Genomic DNA, 9,902 nt, shown 5'->3' with positions numbered 1-9,902 from the left:
GAAAAAATGTCTTGTCAGAACATTCCAGCAAAATTCTAGCAGAATTCTTACAGATTTCACTCTGCTAGAACATTCTAGTAAATTTCTAACAAAATTCTGACAGGCCTGCTAGAATCATTCTAGCAGGATTCTAGCAAACTATTTCTGCCAGAAAATCTCGTGACCGGGTAGAGCTGGGTTGACACCCTGTAGGTGTGTCACCCTGCATATCAATAATTTTAAATAAAAGCCTCTTTCATATACAACAACTTTTCCTCAGACATCATTTTGCTAGGTTGCTTTCTTATTACGTTAAAAAATAAGATTTCGAAATATGTAACGAAGTGTGAACGAAGTACTGGCAGTGTTGGCAAGAAATATCATTTTCAGCACTTATTTTGAAATGCCTCTTTTAAAAACTCTGTATCTTTTTTCAGAAGCAAGATAGAAGAACAGACAAACAGACGTGACACTCGAGTTCCGAACCATCGTCCTCCAGAAACCGAGCCAAAACCGATTGTTTCAAATGCAATTTAGCTTCGGCATCCACTCGCCCGGCGCTGATGGCGCTGCTGTAGAGACAGCTCGCCCGCCTTTTCTCAGTATGCGTGATGTGTTTATGTTTTGGCAAAGCTGAGCGTGAGCACGTGCGAGGCAGCAAATAAAAACAAAAATGTTGATGGGATTCTGGAGTGCTTCGAGAACCCGGATACAGGCTGACAAAATTGCGGGAAAGATTGGGACAGTATCGGCCATGGCCAGATGAGCGGATTACTAGGGAGGACGTATCTCTTACCCAAGTGCTAACCCGGTAATGCAAAACATCAAATGTGTCCACAATGTCGATGTGACCTGCTCAACTGGTGTTGGACTAAGTCGGGAATTACGAGTTTGAAGCATTGTTGAGCAGTTTCCGCGGATGTCACAGCAAAGCCGTGCTTGGCCCCTTTCCGTTTATTGCCAATATTCTTCGCTCATACCTCTTCCAGGTTGAGCAGATGATCGCGGAAAACTGCGACATTGTTCCGGTGGCTGCCGGAGATCACATTGTCCGACTTTTCCGACCACGAGAATGTTGTCTCCAAGACGATTGCAGTGGTAAAATCCTGAATGGAAGCCTCCTCCCGGAGCACGGTGGCGGTTGCGGATTTAGATGCGATCTAATATTTTGTGGCCACCTCTAGCAATATCGTGCGCACGAGATGGGCAAATTAGCTTTGGAACAATAGACGAATCCAGTTTGAAATGGCCGCTAGGTGGCCAATGGTGTTAGAAATGACAGCTTCCATGTATTTGAATATGGGAGCTCAGGAAAACTCAATTTTTAAGCAATAAAAGGATTATTTATGATAAAAGTATTGATGGATTAGGTGCACAAAATGTGTCTAGAATATTATTAAAATAAAAACCGTTCGAAAAATTTGCAATCGAGATAAGTACACCACTCGATTCAGCAGGAATTTTGGGCACCAAAAATATATAATTTTCATATGTTAAGTAATATATTTTAAAAGAAAATTAACAATAAGTATGAAAATCGAGACATTTAGTATGGGAGCTGTCAAATCTCTCACCATCAAAAAGCAGCGTTGAGCTTTCACTGGATTTGTCTATTTGGTTAGGATTTTTTGTCTTCTGGTTGGTCAAAAACAAAAACATCATTTCGATGGTGGCATTTGCTAGCACGTGGCTCGATTGTCTCACACATACAGTGACAGGTATATGACAGTACGTTTCTAAGTATAGGGTATGTTTAAGCTCTGTTTCGGCTGTTGCTCACCAGACAGCGCTGGCGTTACCGTGATTTGATGGATTTATTGAAGACGATGGATTTTGAAAATAATTTGTATGAAGAGTCTCGTCTGTTTGTCTGTGATAGAACCATACTTTCTTCGGCAAAGTATTAGAGGACATTCAGGGCTATACTTCTACGGTGATTGTTTTTAAATTGAGTGAAAAATTAAAATGATAAAAATAAAGACTTTGCCAACTTTGAAGAAGAGTGACAAAAACTTAAAATAAAATTTGTACCAGCCTTAGTTTCGGAGCAAAGTTTCCACCTCAATATTGCTGTTCGTATACAAAACCGGCTGCGTTTGTCTGTGACGTGGCGTCGCGACGCTTTGCTTCTCTTTCAAACTGCCGCTCGAGGGAGTCCCCGCATTACCGCCAAAGCTACCGCGTGTGAGCGAGACGGACAACATAGCGTGCGCTGTGCGCTAGAACGAGATGCAACGCATCTGTCAAGCCCACCTTGCTGCGCGTTACACAAACCTTGCCTCGTCCAACATCATCGCTGCGCGCGTCAAGATGTAAAGGTGGTGAAGGGTTTTTTTGGGGGAAATGTTATTTTTATTATATTTTGACATGAATTTTGGGGGAAATGTGAGATCTTTTCTCTAAGATTGTTCAAAACAATATTGTTCGATAATTTTTTGATATCAAACTTGCTTCTTCGAAAATTTTAACATGTTATTGACACGTTCGTTTTCACCTTTTGTTCTTGTCGCGCGACACGCAATCCTCGAAAAGCGCCGCGCAGGAGAACCCCGCAACTGTCAAAAAACGAAACTGAAAAGTCGCAGCAGTCCGTCAAGTCAGCGCGAGCACAAAAAAAAAAGAAAAGAAGTGACGAAAGCGAAACCGGGGCGTGAAAATTGATTTTTCGTGTGGCCGCTGTCAAACTCTCGCCGAAAAAGCAAGGACGGTTCCCCGTCGCGGATTAACGTCGTGAAACACCCGGATTGTGTGCGTGTGTGGTTCCTGAAGGAACGAAGGAAAAAGGAGCTTGCATACACGCACCGTTGAAGGGAAAAACTAAGAAGAAGAAGAAGTTCCCTGAAAAGAGTGAGCCAGGAATCCGAATTTTTGCCAGCAGCAGCAGCAGCAGTGTTTATTGTGTGTGTGTGCGTACGTGTGAGTGTGTGTATGTGTGAACGGTGAGCTCTTGTGTGCGGAGTTCGAGTGTTTTATCGATCCGTTCGGAAAAGAAAGGTTTTTAGCCCCGCACTCGGCCCGCGGAGCAGGACCCAGATTGAGGCCGTTTCCCGTGGGGAAGGCACACGAAGAAGATCCGGACCAGGGCCGGCAGGAAACGCGAACAAAACGCTAGCAACTTCCGACAGGGTCACCCTCGCCAGGACCAACGCTAAAAAGGGGAAAACGCAAATCAAAGCAAAATGTCCAAACAATTGCTGATCATCGAGCCAGCGCACGAGCTCAAATTCGTGGGTAAGTTCCAAAAACTGGAAGAAATTTCCATTTCCAACAGCCCACCATATTAGAGCTTCGTACGTGGACACACAATCGTGTGAGTGTGGAATTGTGTGAGTGTTACACGTTCCGTCCGACCGACCTCCGTCGAACCACCCTCCTCTCACCCTCCGGCCATTGCATTATTTATCAATCGGTCAAAATTTCACCCAACACTGCTGCCTGGGTACAAGTGCAATGTCTGTCGTAACGTAATAGATGCCACAATAGAAACGTGTGTGCAGTTTCGTGACTGAGGCGGTCTTTTAAAAGAGTCTTTTATTTGATACAAATATAAACCCTGGAATTTTAGAAGGGGGAAAGGGGAGATACATTTTGCATGAAATGCGTAGCAAGATTAAACTTCTCGTAAAGGGACATAAACATTCCTTCCCGGGATAGTGGAAAAAAAGGGAGATCGACTCCTGCATACTGATGCAGCGTCTTGCCCAGTGGCAGGTGTTGAAATGAGCAATATTGTTGGCCACACCATGTAGGAAAAGGGGAGACAGCGACTTGAGTTTTTTTTTAAAGTTTCAAATAACTTTGAATACTTTTTACTTCTGAAACTTTTTGTAAAACGGATTACTCAATTACAGCTCAGGTGTTTGTGTGTTCTCAGCAACGACATTTTATTTAAGTCTTGCTAACGTGTATCAAGCCTTGAGGCTCACAATGCTCACAACTAAAACTTCTCTAAAAGTTAATTTTTCAAACTGTTTTGAAGGCTGTACATTCGTCATATTATTCATTTCAATTTAAGGTTTTTTTTTCTATGTTTACAGTTACTGTAACGATTCAGAAATGTATTTGTTGTTCGAACTTTCGTGTTCCAACCCTCAAACCAACCTCGTTTCAACTATTCATCTTTGCGGTTAATTTTACGTAGTAGGCCTGGCGGCTTTAGAGTTTGGGATGTTTCAATGCGCTACCGCAAATAGAAGTGGGGTAAAGCGAGCATTGAAATTTAAGGCCCAACAACATTGAAAACGAAATTCTATACTCATTATTGCATTTGAAACGACTTTTGGAGCACTTAAAAATGTGTCATAAAGATCCGGAATTGTTTTTACTTTTTCTCATATCTTTTGCAAATACCTATTGTTAAAAATTGATATTTTTCAAATCCCAATATATTTGTGCACCAGTCTCCAACCCATAATCCCTTTGGTCGGGTATAAATAACACTTTTGAATTGATAGGGCTTTTTTTTTTCTTAACTTATTTTTATTAGGTCCTTTTAGGTGCTGTGACCAGGTTGGGACCGAGGATCAATAAAAAAATATATAATAACAAAAAAAAAACTCCTTAAATTCCATACTTGGAGATCATGTAACTGACGTTACTTGGTCCAAACGGGTCTTGCAGGTCTTGAACCTGCCGATGTACTCGGAGAAAATCCCCCACAGCTCGAATTGATAGGGCTGTCCGATCTTAAATTCAGGATTTTTAATTACTTTTTAATTGTTTTATAGCATAACTTTTGAAGTACTTAACTTCATAATTTTCAATACAATTTTCGTATCGACCTATCCGTCCGCAAGACGGATCGAATGAGTCCAAAACGGACACAATCGGTTAGTAGCCAGTGCCGAGATAATCGAGTGCATTTATTTCGATCCTGAAGGAGATATATGGCTAGGACAAACAAACTCGCAAACAAACAAACTTTTTGACAGTTTGCCTGCTTTGTTTGTTTGCAGAAACGTCAGCCTGCGAGTTTTCCGCAAAAAAAAAGTGAGTTTATAGTCTAATACCTCCTTGAGTACATATTTCTACGGGAAGGCGGGTATAAGAGATCATATTAAGAAGTTCATTTCTCGAGTGATTTTATAACCTTTCCTCAGTGAGGTGAAGAAGGCAAAAAGCGCAGGTGGTTATGATACAGACATAACCATTATGACAAAGAAGGTGGTTGGTACCTTCCTCACATTAATAAAGTCAATACATTCAGTAAAAATAGCAACATTCCCTCTTAACATGTTTAAAAAAATCAACTTTATTACTTATTTCTTTTGATAGGGTTCGCAGACCTTCACTATTTCTGACTCATCGGCAAGGTCAGATAAAAAACCTATCCAACGATAGTTCGCATGGAAGATTCAGACAATATTTCCATCACAATATCTGAAATCTGACCTCCAAAAAGTGCATAAATAACACATAAGTGCTGATAACTACATTTGAATGGTCTTTCGATTATCTAACTAACGATAGGTCGCATGATGGACCCGGAAATCATTTTTATTGAAATATCTGAAATCTGGCCTCCAAAAAGTGTATAAATAACACTTAAGTGCTGATAACTTTTGATGAGGTTGTCAGATCTTCAATGTTTTGGCCTCATTGGAAAGATCCTTTCTGAAAATGTATAACATGATAGGTTTTCTTGCAAAAATCACCCTTTTTTAATCTTCCGTACATACGCAAAAATCGTTTTTTTAGCATAACTTTTGAAGTACTTAATTAAACTTGCTGATTTTGAATAGAGACCTATGGGACCCCAAGACGGATCGAATGAGACCAATACGGTCAAAATCCGTTCATCCAGTCCGGAGATAATCGAGTGACATTTTTTTGTCCACCCACCTACACACATCCACACAGACATTTGCTAAGAACATGATTCTGAGTCGATATGTATACTTGAAGGTGGGTCTACGAGGTCAAATTAATAAGTTCATTTTTCGAGTGATTTTATTGCCTTTCCTCAGTAAGGTGAGGAAGGCAAAAATGTAGAGAGAGTGTGTAAGCAAAATCCTTAACAAACAAGTAAATCTGCAGAAATTTCAAGGGTTGGTATGAACACAAACTTAACCTATTTTCGAAATCAACCGATAAACATATGATTCGATAAATGTCACTCCAATGGAACATCCCTTGGGGCACCTGCAACTCCAAACTACCAATACACTCAACCCCCGGTAGTTCGCAATTCGCAATTCGCAATTTTCAGTGTAAGAACGGGCCTTGACCTATCTTATGCACTAGGTTCCCAACGAACACGCACTGCCCTTACACCTACATCTCACCCTTGCTCTGAGTCAGTACGAGCAGCACGCTAGAACACGCTTTGAGTGTTCGTGTCAGGCATGCACACCTTCTTTTCCGGTTACGCATTTTAACTCGGCCGGGGGTGGTACATTACGTAGGGTTTGATGTAAGTATAAGCGCCTAACCATTTATAGTGTGCCTAACAACTTTCATTAAAGCAAAAACTGTTTTATTTTTAGTTTGAATTCAAAAACTAGTTGTTATTTACTGTGTTTTGTTTTCTCCTGAAATCTTTCCTAGTGTTGAGTCGTGTTTATATGTTGCTATTTCTTTTGTCGCGGTGTTTTGTTACAATTTTTGGTCCTAAGCATTTTATAAAAGTTTTTCAAAAGTACAATAGTAATATTTGTGTTAATTCTTTGATCACTCCAAAAAATGAGTAAGGGCTCGAACCTCATTTGTTTGAAGAAAAGGGTAAAGATTGAAAACAATGGACAGTGAAAGAAATATACTATTTGAAGAATCAATAGTAAAAGAAAGATAGTAATTTATGAAGTAGATAAAGAAATTAACAATAATTAATAAATAGAGGTAAAAAACAAGCTTAGATTGTATTGAGGGCAATTTATAGGCCCAAATTTGAATATTGGCCCAAAATGAATATTGAATTATTCAAATAGACAAATAAAGAAAAGGCACATGATAAACAAAATTTACTGCCAAATTAAGGATTGATTGATTGATTGATTGATTGATTGATTGATTGATTGGTTGGGAAGGGGGAAAGCAGGGAAAGCAGAAAGTATGTTACAGCAGTATCAATTGGTAAAATAGAGTGAAAAAGCGTTGAGAAATAAGAGAATCAAATGAGTAAAATCGAAATGGAGGATAGTAAACAGAGCCGCGTTAGAAAATCAGTGAAACAAAATAAACAGAAGATAGGTGGTAGATGAAATGGAAAGAAGAGAAACCCCGTTGTGCGATGTTTCAGGTACATCCACAGCAGTTGACTCAACATACTGCGAATCAAAACAATACCGTCTACAATCACAAATTACTTCCCTTTCCCACATTGTCGCGCCCCTTTCTTTTAGCCGTCTCGACTTTGACCCACGGTGGTCAAAGGTTTACGATCCGTTTCCACAGGCCACCAGCTAGGTCATCATGAAAACCAAGCCAACGTGGAGGTAAGAAAATAGGACACTTGCAAGGAACCAGAGCTATACTGTCTTGATCAAGTATGATCTAACAGGACTACGGACGTAGTCAGTGACGCTCCTTCCAGGATGTTCCTCGCCTGAGCGTCAACTGAAGAGGTATCATCAGCATCATTCGCACTTGGCCTGCAATACACTCAACCCCCGGTAGTTGGTCACTTTTTCGTTTGACACTTTTTTAGTTTGTACCTGTCACTTTCTACACGGTGCTCACGTATACTATCAAAACAAATGTTTGGTAGTTTGTGTGTGAACTCCGTGTAAAAGGGGTGTCAAACTACAAAGTGACCCCGTTCGTATGACAACAGTTGGTGTCAAATTATCGGCGTTTGAGTGTTTATCGGGAGTTTTTTTTTTTGAAAAGGTCCTATCAACCAAATTTTCATTTTTTGCTTTTTGGGTGTTTTTGAATATCCCTGACTCAAGGCGGTTCTAAAAACACCCAAAAAGCAAAAATCGAAAATTTGGTTTATAGGACCTTTTCAAAAAAAACTCCAGATATGTTTGTTCCAAATTAATTTCAGTTTTTTGGGTCCACTGAAAACCAGGGTTGCCAGAGCAAATTTGAAAAAAAAATGATTTTTTTTTTGCCTTGAGGTCGAATTTTCATTTCCAACAAAATAAATATTTACTGAATTTTCGAATTTAAATTAAACTGTTCATTTCAATCAAAAAGTTAATCAAAATTGGCAGAAAATGAATAATCCGTCATAATCTGCCAAAATGTTGCACAGGTAATAATTAACCCTCTGCTGCCGAAATATTGTTTTAGGATTTTTTTTTATTTGTTTTACCCCTGTTCAGGAGGTTCTACGAGAAATTTTACTCTTGTTTTATGTTTTCTTGTTTGATTTTTAGTTTTTTTTAAATCTGCATTTATCTTGTTTGGTTTAGTTTGGTTTAGTATGTGGCTTATTCTACCCAGCTCGTATAACTACTTTTTGCCTTTTTTCGTGTTTTTACAGCCAGTTTTTAAATGTAAGCTTGTTTTTTACACTTTCTACTATAGAGTAGTATCATTATCGTTCTGCGTACAGTCACATTCTGGGACAGTACAAACATTACGGAATACTTAATTTTACGTGAAATAAACAAAAGTTATTTTTTGTTTCGAGCGTAATTTTTTTCAGTGATTAGTGTTAATTGTGGTAGCGCGCACGCCTTGCAGGATTATTCGTGTTTCGAGCGTCATTTTCTCCAGTGTTTTTCGTGCTTTAATAAAGATAACATTAATTGTTTTGTGATTTTTAAATCCCTTCCTATATCATCGTTGGTCAGAAGGCACGGTGTCGGGTAAATTGTGCAATTATTTTGCAAATAATGTGTTAAATTTTCACGGTAAAAAACTGATTTGTATAGAATCGTTTATCGAAAGACACACTGACATTTAGGATATACCAATAGTACGCTGGCCACGGGGACGCCCAGACTCGTTTTTGCATTTCCATCTCTTCCATTTTCGCCGTATCGCTGTTAAGATTCGATTGTGAGTAGCGGGACCTCGCGGTTACTCTGCATCGGTTTTTTCGTAGCCTTTTATTTGTTATGTTATTTTTCATAAGTCCTTCTTTTATCATCGTGGATCGGAAGGCACGCCGCCGGTTTAGTTCGTTTAAATTTCTGTTTTAATTTCATCAAAATCGTTTACGCAGTGTCCTGTTTTCTTTGCGTTCAAAATCGTTAATCGTAATAATTTATTCCAACTGTCAATTTTTGTATTAACTCATCAAACTATCCTTTTTTGAAGAGTAAAGCGTCTTTTATATAGTATTTTTGAAATTTGCTCGCGTTATTAGTTCAGTCCATACACAGAAAAAAAATCATGATAATATTACATCTGGGAAAGGGTATGTCTTGTATGTCAGAAAAAAGGTGTAATTATGCCTCTGGAAATGTGTAATTTTACCACCTTTTTTCCGCAGAACTTCCACAAACACAGCAATCACAAATGCACAAATGAAATCATGATGATTGCTAAAATAAAACTTAAGGCGCCACCACCACTACCTTCACCACAGTATCGGTGACGTTTGTCCCGAAAAAAAAACGAAGGTTGATGACGCCGTGCCAGACCGCGACAGCACGCGAGAAAGGCCAAAAAGTGAAAACAAAACATCAATTTCACAGACCTAGGATCTATTTTTACGATCATATTTTTGCACAGCCAACCCGATGCGGCACAGACAACGAGACCTTAATATCAAAATAATTAAAAAAAAGGCTTTGATTTTTGAAATGGCAGTTTTATTTTCTCATTGAGTTACAAAGGTTTATGTCGTTTTGTTTAGTTCTTCAGTCTGTAAAGGAACGTCTGGCGCTTTTCCGGTGATAGAACCAGAAAACCAGAAACCAAAATTTTTAAAGTATCCTCTACAACTATCTCAACCGCTTATCATAACCAATATAAATCATCGAAATGATTCGAAGATTGAAATCTGGCCTGAATCAAGTTCATTGTAC

The 9,902-nt window shown here is 39.1% G+C and overlaps 1 protein-coding gene across 1 annotated transcript in view; it reads left to right on the top strand.

The window, feature by feature from the left end:
* The first annotated feature begins 2,519 nt into the window (after positions 1-2,519).
* The window catches only part of LOC6054308 (vesicle-associated membrane protein/synaptobrevin-binding protein), a 29,271-nt gene continuing 21,888 nt past the window's right edge, over positions 2,520-9,902 (top strand). Inside the window, exon 1 of the mRNA XM_038256628.1 lies at positions 2,520-3,210. Within this exon, the coding sequence (XP_038112556.1) occupies positions 3,159-3,210 (52 nt within the window). The 5' untranslated portion in view covers positions 2,520-3,158. The remainder of the gene's footprint in view (positions 3,211-9,902) is intronic.

Source organism: Culex quinquefasciatus, chromosome 1 (genome assembly GCF_015732765.1).
Source record: "Culex quinquefasciatus strain JHB chromosome 1, VPISU_Cqui_1.0_pri_paternal, whole genome shotgun sequence".
Taxonomy (NCBI): domain Eukaryota; kingdom Metazoa; phylum Arthropoda; class Insecta; order Diptera; family Culicidae; genus Culex; species Culex quinquefasciatus.
The sequence above is the reverse complement of the archived record's forward strand: the minus strand, read 5'-3'. Positions and strand labels throughout refer to the sequence as shown.